Raw genomic sequence first — 14,516 nt, forward strand, 5'->3', positions numbered from 1 at the left:
AGCCGCAGTATACTATATACTATATAAGTATACTGTGCAAGTGCAAGGTTAGGCAACACTTGGTTACTGAAACAACACAATTGCACGGAGTCATCAACAGAAGCCAGCCGCACTTCATGGTTTCGGTCAAGTCATCTCATGTTAGAGATTTTACTGAAGTCACTACGACGCAACTTTAGTTACCTGTTTGCATCCGGGTGGTCCAGTATTCAGTAAAAATGATTATTGCATTATAAATTGTTTCATTCAATATAGAAAAATTTTCCATTTCATTCAATTTTTTTGTTTCCGTGGCGAATTATTCAACCTATATAGTTACGACATTTTTTTGAAAATTCATCATCAGTATATTTTTGTGTCTTGAAGAGAGTTCACAAAAATATCTATGACTCCGAATTCTTACAGTTATAGATCCAATATTCCGAAAGTTTTCTGATTCGTGCTAATATACAAGTTTCTAGGTTAGAAATTTGTATTTGCATCGATCAGAAAAACTCGGACATCGGATATGTGCGAACCAGGCCATAAGTAACTAACATATTTAGGTACATACATCTTTTTTAAGGATAATGGACTCGAACTATATGAAATTAGTGGATTAATAATTATTATTTTCATATAGTTTTGTCTATCAAACTCGCGTTAAGCTGTAAACGAAAGGTCTACCAGTAGCGTTATCAACATATCAGTTTTTTAAGGTAATAGTACGGTCATTTTCATTGGTTCGTATTGTAATTTCTCCCCGACAAAACGTTTAAAGCTCAAAACATTTCTGGCAACGCTACTGGTGCTTTGACAGCTTTGACTTATGAATGAATGACGCATGAGATATCAGACGGGTCACCGGTCAGAGTAATAAAAAATCTATACAATAAAGTTGTTTTGAGGTATTGAATTTGTATTGAAGTGAACCCTAAAACATTTTTCAATAATTCACTAATTATATTGAATCAGTAATTCAAACGATTGTTCTACCACATTTCGAGATGAGCGACGAAAATATATTCCTATTTGTGCCAAATATCATAGGTTTGTAGTAACATTTAATACATAAGGATTGTTGTACAACCCCTTTGTATCCGTAGGATATGCCAGAATAATATTAGCCATCATATCATTTTACTTTATGCCCTCGAATTACATTGTCGCCTGTACATGTTATGTGACTTCTGCTCTTCTTGATGCAGTTGATGGGCATGCTGCCAGGTACAAACAAGCTACATAACTGAATTTGAATAGCATATTTTACATTCATTCATTTTAGATATTTCAATCAAAGTAGTAGGTTTGGTGGTATGTTGGATCAACTTACTGATAGATGTGGTACAATGGGCTTAGTGGCAGTTTTGGGGCATTTTTATCCAAAGTATATCTTCTTATTCATCTTGTCCATGTGTATTGATGTTGCCTGTCACTGGATTTTTCTTCACACGTATGTAATTTTCTAGTTACAATTTCTTTTTCTATTTTTATGTACTTTCAGGTCTATACTTCAAGGAAAAACAAACCACAAGTTTGTTGACATGTCTGATAATCCAATTATGAGTATTTATTATTCCAATAAAATGGTTCTGTTTATAATGTGTTGTGGAAATGAGGCCTTTTATGCTTCTTTATACTTGCTCTATTTTACAGAAGGACCCTTGAGTAAGTCAACAATTTCTAAGTATTTTAGAAATATATATATACTCTGTATCTAGGATAACGGGGGCCAGCACAGAAAAATCAGGAACCATGAGAACTTATTGAAATAATACACTTTGTGTTCAATTATTAATATTTCTATTGAGTCATGGCATCTTTAGAAAAAATTTAAAATAGTTGATATATGATTTTTATTCACTAATTATGTGACTTCAATTGTTATTGTTCTGAAAAAATAATGTCAATATATCTTTTTCTCCAGTTCAGTATCATCACAGATCATCATATTTGAATGATAACACTTTCTAATTGCCACTTTTCAAGCTGTACAAGATAGCCTTCATAGATTTTTATACCAACATTTCGTTGGTGATAACTTTACTGATGTATCACCACAATCAATTAATTAGTAAATTTTAAAACATCATTTACTTTAATAAGCTTCATAATAAGCAACGTTTTCTACTTTGACAAACTTTGTATCTCTTACTGGATTTTATTTTCCTATGTTGGATCTCCTTATCTTGGATACATTGCATGATCATCTTTGAATTATATTGTGAGGCTCTGTAACAGTAATGAATTCTAATGAAATAATTTCATCATATGGTAGTATATAAATTTTAAGAAGATGCACAAACATTGCAGGAAAATTCTTAAGGTGCTTGTACGATAATTGAATTCAACTTGTTATAGATTATATTGATTTGGGAAGGAAATTTTATTCCTTCAAAAATGAAACTAATTTTTCAGCTTCAATTAACTTCAGAGAGTATATAAATATGTGAAATAAAAACTTGTAAATGTGTTGAATGATTGTAAATGAGCTCCAGTGAATTGGTCAAATTTCAACTGCAAAAGGTCATAGATTTAATAAAAATTTTTTTCACTCTGTGGCTGATTCAAAGAAATACCCTTGAGGGCAAGTAAAATTAAAGATAGAATGGAAATCTGTGGTGTAGAATAAATCCAAGACAAAGACTGTTCCCAAACACCAGAACTGTGTAGTACGTATTTTGTGTGCAGTTGAAACCAGTACTTATGAATGGCCATACTGTACTCTCTTAAAGATTAATTGCTACTTAAAACATGCCCATAATACATGCTTCCTAGTTTTTTTATATTCATAGAAGTTAATTATCCATATTAAAGTCAGAATTAGAAGGTGTTCAAATAATATCTCTACAAGACACTTTGTTAAATAATCAATGAAGTTAAATCTAATTTGGTTTGTTCTCTATTCTTGTATAAAGTTTTTCCTGTGAAGCCTTATAATTTAGTCATACAAATGATAATTGGATCAATCTATTGTTTCAGTTGCTGGGCTGGGCCTTTTCAAGATAATATTGTTCCTGTCTGCACCAATATGTTTGGGAAAAACCATTATATCCCTTATTCATTGTGTTGTTGCATCAAGAAATTTGGCTATTATTGATTTGAATGAAAGAAAAGATCTAAAGAAAAAGGCATTTTGAAATACATATATAAAGGTGCTAGAAAATATGTGAAGAAATAAGCATTTCAAAATATATAAAGAAGTGCTTTCCTTGGTGTTAATTTAATTTATGTGCTAGTCATTGCCATTTTTTATCTTGTGTATAAAAATGTCATTCCATTTTGTAATACGAATGTATTTTCTAAAGTTGTAAATTGGATGTTTTAAACCAAAGGATCTGAACCCCCTTCTATTTACATTGTTTGTTACCCCATTGATGTTAATGATTTGTAAATTGAAACTTTATAGATGTGAATTGAAAGGGTTATATTTTTAGGAGTGATTAATTTTTGGGAAAGTTTTTGGCTTTTATAGATGTATCTTCCAAGAAAATGTATTAAAATAGATTCTATAGGTAATGGATCGTTTCATTTCATGAACAGGGAATTAAAATCAGTTTTACTAAACAATACATTTATTCCATAATAAATAAAAATTAGAATGAGATATCCAAAAAAAAAGTGTTTCAAAAATATTTTACAAACTCAACCTATTAGGATATTCCATAACTTGTAAACAATAGTATTAGTGAATATCTCAACATTCCAAAAGGGCACATGCTCTCTGAATAGGAAATATAACTTGTTACATCATAATATGTTACTTTCATCAGCATTTTTCCCGTATTACTTTTATTGAAATATCCTTTTCAAAATTAAGATCAACCTTTGAAGGATACACTGTTTTCAAATGTTCATCGACGTCAGTTGTTTTTACTTGCTGAACTTCCAAACTGTCATCAAAAAGGATTACCATATCCTTCAACAAGGTATCTAGAACCTTTTTGCATATAAATTGGGATACTGAGCTAGTTACTTCAATAAAAATTTTTGTTGTTGTGACTTCAATCTGAAAAAAATTATTTTGTATGATACCTAGTCTAAATTAAACAAATCTTCAAATTACCTTTGAAATATCCGAATTAGTTATGGGAGGAAAAGAAATAACTTCATTTTTCATGTTTAAGAGACATGGGTACTGAGGTTTTCCCTCAATAAGATAGAGATATTTATGGATTCCACTATAAGTATTTCGCTTCTTTTCCTTTCTCAAATTGTTGGCCTCTGTTTGTAATTTGTTAAATAGCTGAGCACCAGTCATTGGACTGGCTCTATTCAAAGGTTTTATGAGTAGCTTGTCAGGTGGAGAAGTTGTGTAAGTTAAATTACCTGGTGGCTGAAAATTTTGTTTTATCGATTTTTAACAAATGAAAGTAACCAACTTACGAACTTATTGAAGTCATGTGTAGCTATCGTGGCTGAATTTCGTTTCTCACATACTGTATCATGAAGTTTATTTTGTAACTGGATGAATTTCTTGAACAACTCTTCTGTGAATTTTACATCAACAATGCAGGCTACAAAATGTTCTCTCACATTTTTAACAGCATTCATAATAATTACCTAAAATGATATTTGATGTAATATTTAGCAGAAAATGCAATATTCAACAACCTTAAAATTCTCATCAGCATGTGTTACTTTCAAGGTGTATTTGTTATTGCAGTTAGAGTCTTCCTCATCAGATTCGTCACTCGATTTCTTTTTCACATTTTTCTTAGGTTGGTCCAGCGTTGAAGTTGTTTTAGAACAATGTTGCCTAATGTAATCCAAAATTTGTTTTGATTTACATTGATCGATCAATTTCAGGAGTCTGCGATCAGATACTGGATTGGATTTCAAATTTAATTCTGAAATCACCATACATAATTTAGTTAAGGAATATATTTATTCAAATATTAAGACTATATAGACATAAAAAAGAATATTTAGGTTTCATTAGTGTGAATATTTTTAGGATACACCCACCTTCAAACAGGACACAATAATATCCAATCAATAGTGAAAAAAAATTACCCAATTAAAAGAACATGGAAGTACTAGAACCCAAAGAGAAATTCAAAGCAACCTAATTGTTTTGTGATATTTCAATGGTAGATATTGTTTTTTTATGAGTGTTGTGGCTTAGCAATCAATATAAATAGTAGTAGTTGACTGTTGCTGTAATAGTTAAATAAACATACAGTGTGTCAATTTTAAAACTTACAATGGGCTATATCTCATGAACGAAGGCTGATATTGAGAAATGTTTGAAACCGTTTCTAGGATAGTAAGGGGGAACTAAAGTGACATGAAAGAGAACTCACCCCCTAGGCCCCACCCACCAAAACACAAAAAGTTTCAATTACAAACCCCTACTTGTGATACATCATTGAAATGACTAAAAAATGATATCCAATGGTATAAATAATAATTTTACAGGGTGAAGCAATAATTGCTAAACTTTGGCTTAAATGGAATATTTAATGAGGTTTTTGTTGAACTACAGATTTATTAAAAATGTCAATTAAGTAAATGTTCAAAGTGGGTTCTGTTCTATGTATCTGTAGAGTAGGGAGGGTGAGTGTAAGCCCACGCACTTAGGCCACATGTGACCCATTGTACATCCCCCCGAGGAGTTGTCCTCCTAGGTCATCGTCCATCCTGTCCTTTCCAGGAAGGTGGACAGGTCGCTGGGAGACATCTCCTTTATATCGGCAGGTGTAGGCCAAGACTCGCCGAACACACACTCTCTTATTGACGATAATTCCGGGCACTCGCACAAGACATGCCTGACAGTCTCATCTTCCTGTTCACACATCCTGCATAGAGGTGTGTCCACTAGCCCCATATTATGGAGATGTTTCCTTAGTTGACAGTGGCCAGTCAGAAATCCTACTGTAAGGCGTAGATTTTTCCTGGTCATCGCCAGATATTTCTTCGGCGCCAGCTTCCCAGGGTCGCCCAAGGCGATCCTGGCAAGATTACATCCTTTGATTTCATCCCATCTCTTTAAGGATTGAGCATGGGTGTAACATTTGACTAGTCCCGCAATTGTCGAAGTCATCAGGCCGTGGGTGCCACTGGGTCCTAAAATTCTTAGATCAGCCGCTTCCTTGGCTAAAAAGTCGGCAATGCGATTACCTTTACTCTTGTTGTGCCCTTTAACCCACCTCAGGATAATGTTATTAGCTACCGAGGCTTGGGCTAAATCTTGGTGGCACTCCAGTACTAGCCCTGAGGTAACACGCTGTCTGTTCAAGGCTAATAGTGCTTGTCTGCTATCAGTGCAGATTGTTATGTTTTTACCAGAAATTCCTTTCTTGGTTATTTATTTTGTGGCGATTGAGATACCAGCCAGTTCTGTTTGGACCACGCTGGTATTTCTTCCCATTCCCCACTTAATCCTTAGGCTTAGTGACCTGGAGTACACTCCACATCCTGTGTTATTAAACACAAACCTTGGTTCAATTGCATCACTTGTTGCCTGCAGCAGAGGTTGCGCAGTGAGCGCTTCCCGCCATAGGCCCAGCCTCAATTGACCCATTCCTACTTCGAGGTTTATACCAGCCGTGCGCAATCGTACCATGGCCATTAGCGCAACCTTCTTAACGTACAGATCCAGAGGGGTCAGACCCGTGATTAATTCCATTGCCGCGGTTGGTGTTGTTCTCATGGCTCCTGTGATGTTTAAACAAGCCAGTCGCTATATTTGATATAATTTTTGGATGGCCGTTGCTTGCAGAACTTTCGGTCCCCATGCAATGGCTCCATACGTTAACATAGGTCTTATTATTGCAGTGTAGATCCAGGTGACCACACGGGGTGAAAGACCCCGCTCAGTATGCCTGAGCGCGTGGATATAATTTTCATATTTGCCTCTCAGGACCAATGTTATTTAAAAACAGCTCAAATATTTCACCAAAGGCATCCGGACAAAAATGAAAGTCACGTGTACGTCCGCGATTTAATTGAAAAGTTTAGAGAAACGGGATCAGTGCAGATTAAAAAAGAATGCCCCAAGATTACTGAATGAAGCAACCCAAATTGAGGTCCTTGGATATTTTGCAATAGAGCCTATTGCATGAACACGTCAAGTATCTGCAATGACAGGACTTCCACATGAGTCGGTTAGAAAGTTGTTGAAATTACATAAGTTTCACCCGCACAAAACACAAATTCTTCAAGAGCTAGGGGATGATGATCCAGACTGACGAATTGAGTTTTGTGAAGTCATGACGGAAATAATTTATTTCGAAATATTCATTTCCTCATCGGTTGAAAAATATTGGCAACACCTGTTTCATGAACAGTGTAATCTAATGTTTATCAAATACGAGATGGTTACTGGAATATTTAAAGGATGAATACATGAAAGATATATCAATGAAAGTATTTCTAGTATGGAGAGTTTTTTAATCAAAGCGTTTGCAGAAGTTATAAAGGAATTGTGGTTAGAAGATTCATGTGATAGAGTAGTGAACACAGTCTCCAGAAAAGTCAGATTCAGTGTTTTGCCTCTCGATTCATGGGTTATGAGCATCAACACGCCCAGGAATTCCTTCGTTATCTTTTAGAAGGTTCACATGATGACATTAATAGAATTAATGATCTTAACAGAGATTGACTAAAAATTGAGTGACAGAGAAAAAGCACAAGGGCATGGGATATTTGAGTGTAAATAACTCTAAGATTGTAGATAATTTCGTTGGTCAATTAAAATCCACGATGGAATGCACACACTGTGGACATTCATCAGTAACCTTCAATCCTTTCTGGGATTTGTCACTCTCCAGATCACAAAGAACTGGCCAATTGAGTTCAAAACAATGCTTGGATTTCTTCACAAGACAGGAAACTTTAGATGGACATGAAAAACCGACGTGTTCAAGATGCAAGAAAAGAAGAAAATGCACAAAGCCTTTATCAATCCATAAGTTTTAGACTCTCTCTAATGGAAAGATTTAGATGGATTAAATATGAGCAATTATGCAGCAGACAATATGACTCCTTGTCATAATCTATATGCACTTTTGAATCACAGTGGGTCTACTTACAGCGGACATTACACAGCATACTGCAGACATCCCTACAGTGGCACGAATACATCAATACAATAATTCAGACGTGTCACCAATTTCACCAAAATCGCCTGTGAGTGGAGAGGCATACCTACCTCCTCTTTTATGAAATGGAGGAACCTAGTTTACACCTTTGAGATACCGGAGATGATTTTTTTCTTTTATTATTTTAAAATGTTATTTTCGACTTGTTAATTTTGTAAAATAATTGTTGGGGTATTTTCTTATAAACTATAATGAATATGAATAAAATAATGTTACAAACATTTTGTGAAAATTCAGGTTTGAAATAATAGTTCATTGTTTATTCATGATTTTTTTGCGATTTCACCATGTTAATAATATTCCATGTTAATGATATTCCATTGGTAGATATAGTTTTTAAGTGTGTTGTTGCTTAGCAATCAATATAAATAGTAGTGTCAAGATTGCATATTTGAAAAAATAAAAACAACAATAAAAATTTATTGGCGCTCCGAGGCAACTTCATTGATTTCAGTGGCGCATTTGCTTTTTCAGCTGCAGGAAAACTCGGAAAAACATGCTGCACCACAGCATCTGAAGATCTTCATCTGCCAATGTCCTCTCTCTCATAAAACAAAATGTAGGGTGTCTCCAGAGGCTCCAATAGCTTCAATACATCGCCAGAACACTTCGTGACACGACTATCGTCAAACTTAAACCAGTCCGTTTCTTCTTTGACTAATGACCAAATTCAACGCCAGAACCACAGTGAACAATGACTGCATGAATATTATAATAGTGGTCTGCTAGATTGAAATGTTCATCTATTTCGAACCTTCCAAAGAGTTTCTTGCTTCCGTCAGAGGTTAAGTCTTGTTTGAAGATTATCAGTCTTATTATTAGATTGACTGGTGCCTCAGCTATACTTGTTTCGTTATAACAGTCAGTTAGTTTGGCGCATGTTTGGCAATACAGTCGATCATCACCTGTTGAAAATTCCATTTGCAGATGATTTAACAATAAGCTTTGCACGGACTGGTTATTAGTCATATTAGGAAAAGCTAGATGAAGTTCCAGAAATTCACATAAGTTTTCCTTACCTCTTGAACATTCACTACAAAGTAAACAAGTGAGGATTTTTCCAGCAAAAGATTTACAAACACAAGACGAGATGGACTGTACGGAATCATTCAATCCAGAGCGGTCAGGAGTATTGATTTTGCTATTGTTTTGCTCACGAAGAGTATTCAACAAGAACCCCAAGAATTCGGAACAATCCTCTTGTTGTCTTAACGAGTATCTAGTGGACTTCAAAGACTCCAGGAAATCGGTTGGAGGGAAAGATGATACATTCTTACGAAACTGCAGCTGCATGTACAGGTGTTTGAGTTTAATGAATAAGTAGGAAACATTCCCGTTCTCGTTCATCATTAAAACCTCGTTCTTGAAATTCTCTGTCATGAACAACACTTGTAAAATGCTATTCATGTAGCAAGTGTTTCCTAAATTATCCAATCCAATTTTCTTCTCTAGATTTTCAGGACAACTCTCTACTGATTCATAAGGAAGCACATGTTTCACAGAATCTCCATAAGAACCATTTCTCAAGCTGCGATCGATCCTTCCAAGTGAAGAAGGGTTTCGTAGAGGGATCGATTCGGCTCTTGCTTCATGAAGCTCTTTCACTAAAAGGGAACCAGAACTACGAGGACTGCAACTCATATTTGGGGGGAAAGAATGACCTAAGTCCATTGACCGCACTGAAAAAGAAGAAGGTAGATCAATCACTTGTGAATTAACCTTGATAGGAGACTGATAGGAATAGATTTCAGTTCCGTACTGAAATTATGGCAATGCATGATCTCATCAAAATTATGTGAAGGAGGAATTGTTCCAAGGACCGAAGCAGCATTGCCACGTTGAATAGCAATACTAATTATTTCTATCAAAAAAGAGGTAGAACGGTGATCTTTTATTGCTTGGCCTATTCTCCTTCCGAGTTCATGAACAAATAACAGAGACTCCTGCACATAAACACCAAAAGTTTCAACCGCTACTGCATTGAACAAATAGTTGTTACCAAGATTTTGGTGTTTTTTTCTTTTCAATTTCTCGCTAAACAATGTTGCAGTTCCAGCAGACTTCGAACTTCCGGCTAGATGGGAAGCTGCGATCCTGTCAATGCAAATGAAGTCCCATACCACAGGTTTCCCGTATTTCCATGGTATGAGAGACATACCATCTGGTCGTTTACCATCATCTCAACTGGTACCTAAGGGTTCCAGAATTGCAGGAACATCCGCTGACAACAAAGCTCGTTTCAATATGTCAATCACTTGGTGATGTCGAGATGTATGCCCTGCACTTCTCCTGCAACTTAAACCATGTGACCTTTCTCATCAACTGCAAACACAAGTATGAGGCACACAAATAGATGAACCCATCCTAAGTCCTACTGCTATTCTGAAAGATTCATCGTCTAGATTTCAGAAGTTTATCAGTTATAATGTTCAAACGAGGTCGGTCCCATGCACTTTGTATTTTCCTTTTATCTGTAGGAGGAGCAATATTAGTTGCGGCATGCCAAATTGATTAAACTTCAACGTCTTTGATATTGATGAATATGAAAGAAGGATGTTTTCGATAAGATCAGAAACACTATTGACTGATGACAAAAGCTGGTAAAGCTAAGGAAGAAGCCGAACGTAGCTCTAGTCCGCCAAGGTTTACAGGAAGCGTTGCTTGGAGCCATGAATCATTATTGAAATTATTGTATGTACCATATTCCGTCGTGTTGCGGAGTAAATTATCAAATTCGTCAAGCTCTAACTGACTTGACCAAGCGGTGGAACATCTGCGGTCGTACACGAGTTTTGGAATCGCCAAACAATTTTTCAAAAGAAAAAATGCAAAGTTCATTCAATCTGGTGGTCAGCAATTTGAGTGATTCCCGTTTTTCTCGAAGATGTTCTGAAAGTGAATCTTTAGAGAGAGGAGCACCCAGAAGACTCCATTTAGACTTTTCCAAAATTCTTATGCCAGGAGCCAATTTCAAAATGGATTCGGAAATATTATTCGGAGTTGAAAGAGTAATCAACTCGCATTTTTCAAAATTTAGTTTTCAAGTCCAAGATGTTTTGAATAATCAATGATTTTTTCTAAATCCTTTGAAACACTGTTTTCATCGCCAGTGATTGAGCCATCGTTCAAATACCAACAATTAAATTCGGATGATAAGCTTCTAGTGAGTTCGTTGATGGTCAGACAAAAAAGAGCAGGTCACCTTGTTAATACCTCTCTCAGACAGAATCAGATGTTCACCAAAACTCAAATAGGAAGCTGATTTATAACACTGACTTAAGAAGGGATATAATCCTGGAAACGAATCTTTAACTTTACGAAGCATGATGTTTCCTATCAATCATGTTGAAGGCATTTTTGAAGTCTAATTTCAGGAAAATGTTTGAATCGAGATTTGGATGAAGATTAATATATCTACGAGCAGCATGAGCAACAGCTTCACATCCACCTGCAGTACCGAAACCAAACTGTAGTGGACGTAACATCGATCCTAGTTCGTCTTTGATCCTCATACAACCTAGTTTAGCTACCAATCGATGATAAAAGGTACCGACGGCAATCGGTCTTACTCCACCATCCTCTTTCCCAGGAGCACACCTTGAAGCACCAAAAAGTATAGGAAAAATTTCTGGAGAAACCCTACCAGTAAAAATGAAGTTACATAATTTTGCAACAGAAGAAAGAAGTTTCTGTCCTAAATTTCCAGAGCTGTGACTAATGAGATCTTGCATATGGCTAGGGAGGAAATAATCTAAAACACCAGCAGAACCAGAACGAAAAGATTTAATTGCCTCCGATACTTCATATTCTGAAAATTGGAACACCGAAAACTCTGAAAAATCGTGTGGTGGTTGCGAATCCAGAGAATGTATGAAGGAATCTGAACGAGAGTGTTTTGATCGGAGAACTGAAAGTGTGGATTCATTGGCAACGTATCACTTGACCTCAAGATTCTGATAACTGACCTAATGTCACCATCAGCTATTTTACTCAAAACAAGCTTAGAAAAGTTTTGTTTATATTTCCTTTTATCGATCTGAGATGGAATGACATTGGTCTTGGAATTAAGAAAAAGTTTTAATTGAAAGGGGTATATTTTTAGGAGAAATTAAATAAATTTTTAGGAAAGAAAATGTTTGGCCTGCTACTTCTCCATCTTTATACCAGTGGCACCCACGGCCTGATGACTTCGACAATTGCGGAACTAGTCAAATGTTACACCCATGCTCAATCCTTAAAGAGATGGGATGGAATCAAAGGATGTAATCTTGCCAGGATCACCTTGGGCGACCCTGGGAAGCTGGCGCCGAAGAAATATCTGGCGATGACCAGGAAAAATCTACGCCTTACAGTAGGATTTCTGACTGGCCACTGTCAGCTAAGGAAACACCTACATAATATGGGGCTAGTGGACACACCTCTATGCAGGATGTGTGAACAGTAAGATGAGACTGTAAGGCATGTCTTGTGCGAGTGCCCGGAGCTATCGTCAATAAGAGAGTGTGTGTTCGGCAAGTCTTGGCCTACACCTGCCGATATAAAGGAGATGTCTCCCAGCGACCTGCCCACCTTCCTGGAAAGGACAGGATGGACGATGACCTAGGAGAACAACTCCTCGGGAGGATGTACAATGGGTCACATGTGGCCTAAGTGCGTGGGCTTACACTCACCCTCCCTACTCTACAGATACAGAATTATAAAAAAATAAAGAAATGAAGAAAGCAATTAATTTCAAAATAAACTCTCTACAAAGAGCCTCCCAAAAATTTATTTTATAGAATCGAATCAGAAATGAAATGAAACAGAAACTAACGGCGTATTATGAATCCATTTCCAACAGTTTTATTGGTGTGTTTAGAAAATATTATCATTTCATGTACGGGGCGTGGTGGAACCAGTGTATCGACCATGCAGTAGGTACAACTGATATTTGAGTTATTTTTACTGAATGATTGCATTAAATTGGGCATATACCCTAATAAAAATTCATCAGCAAATTTTTTCCCGGCATCACCAACCTCATGGAGGTATGTTCCATGCGATCTATTCACAAATGATTACTTATTTTATGTGACCTCTTTCTAGAATACAGAAATTGACACTCAACACTGATGCCTAAGGATATTGATTTGAATTATAAAAATAAATCAACCAGCTGCAGACCAAGTTCAAGAAAACATAATTTTTGGTATTATTGAAAATCCTGGTAGCAGTTTCTTTATACTCTATCCTGATGTGTAAGTATATTTAAAAACACTTGAAATGGAATGAGGTCAAAATTCAATTATGATTCATAATGTTTTACGGAATTTCATTTTATTATATTGAAATTTTCCAGATAATCAGAAGAATTTCAACTAAATTTATAAAGTTAAAATGAAATGAAACATATTTTCAAATATTATCAATGTTTTTTCTTACCTTTTAGTTTGCGACAATCCCCCAGTTCTCCAGGAATTATTTTTATTTTATTAGAACTGATATCAAATACTTTGAGTGCAGATAATAGGTAGATTTTGTTCGATATTTCTTGGATTTCGTTTCCTATTAGTTTCAATTCTGATAAGTTAATGAGTTCTTCAGAACAAATGTCAGGAAACTCCTTGAGTTTATTATATGACAAATCCAAAATAGTTAATTTGTTATTTTTCATGAATGAAGGGAATGATTCAAGTTCATTAAAGCTCAAATTAAGTGACACAAGAGGCAAATCAGCGAATCCTTCTGGAATAGTTTGGATGGCATTTCTGGACAAATCCAACATCTTAAGTTTACTTAATTTTGTGATGTTTTTATTTATTGTTTTCAGGTCATTAGAATGCAATACTAAACTCTGTAAATTAATCAGATTCTCTATTTCATCTGGAACATGGAATAAATTTGTCTCACTAATATTCAAATAATTCAAGCCAACAAGTTGAAAGATTGATGCATCTATTCCATCTTTTGCAATTCTAGCACTTATATCTTTTCCACTAAGAACAATTTCATGTCTATTCTCAACTTGTGCTTTCTCTGTTTCTGGCCACATGGTGATTCTAGAGGCAAAAGTTGGACTCTCAATGTCCAACTAAAGTATTAATTGTAAAATTAAAATATATCGAAATGAATTAAAACAACTAAAAATTTTTCATACTGAAAAAATATGAAAAAACTGATAACTACTAAATATTCAAATATATTTCTTTTCTTGCCAGTTGCCACTTGCCATTTAACCAAGACTTCCGTGCAGTGATGTCAACTGCTCAAAATCTTTTCCCCTAAGCCTATTTTAAAACCCCCTAAATCCAAACCAAGATACCCCAAATTTTTTTAAGTAAATGAAAAATCTAATTGAATATTCAAAGTTGATATAACATTTAACAGTTAACAAGTTATTAGATAAACTAACCTTCATATTCTTATTATAACGAAGTTTTAAATAAAAAGGTT

The 14,516-nt window shown here is 35.3% G+C and overlaps 2 protein-coding genes across 2 annotated transcripts; one reads left to right on the top strand and one right to left on the bottom strand.

Annotated features, from left to right (window-relative positions):
- The first annotated feature begins 806 nt into the window (after positions 1-806).
- Pis (Phosphatidylinositol synthase) lies at positions 807-3,498 on the top strand. The gene is made up of 5 exons (XM_074185855.1): positions 807-1,029; positions 1,086-1,206; positions 1,265-1,432; positions 1,484-1,647; positions 2,962-3,498. The coding sequence occupies exons 1-5, from the start codon at positions 987-989 to the stop codon at positions 3,117-3,119; spliced, it is 654 nt and encodes a 217-aa protein (XP_074041956.1). The 5' UTR covers positions 807-986; the 3' UTR covers positions 3,120-3,498.
- Positions 3,499-3,536: 38 nt separating this feature from the next.
- LOC111513523 (leucine-rich repeat-containing protein 47) lies at positions 3,537-14,299 on the bottom strand. The gene is made up of 5 exons (XM_023169740.2): positions 13,506-14,299; positions 4,594-4,829; positions 4,366-4,542; positions 4,046-4,315; positions 3,537-3,988 (listed from the first exon to the last, which is right to left on the bottom strand). Exons 1-5 carry the CDS (start codon positions 14,113-14,115, stop codon positions 3,749-3,751), a joined length of 1,533 nt encoding a protein of 510 aa, XP_023025508.2. The 5' UTR covers positions 14,116-14,299; the 3' UTR covers positions 3,537-3,748.
- Between the last annotated feature and the right edge of the window lie 217 nt (positions 14,300-14,516).

The sequence above is a fragment of the Leptinotarsa decemlineata genome, unplaced genomic scaffold, assembly GCF_025532065.1.
Source record: "Leptinotarsa decemlineata unplaced genomic scaffold, Ldec_3_MD MMD2_tig00078346_RagTag_RagTag, whole genome shotgun sequence".
Classification (NCBI taxonomy): domain Eukaryota; kingdom Metazoa; phylum Arthropoda; class Insecta; order Coleoptera; family Chrysomelidae; genus Leptinotarsa; species Leptinotarsa decemlineata.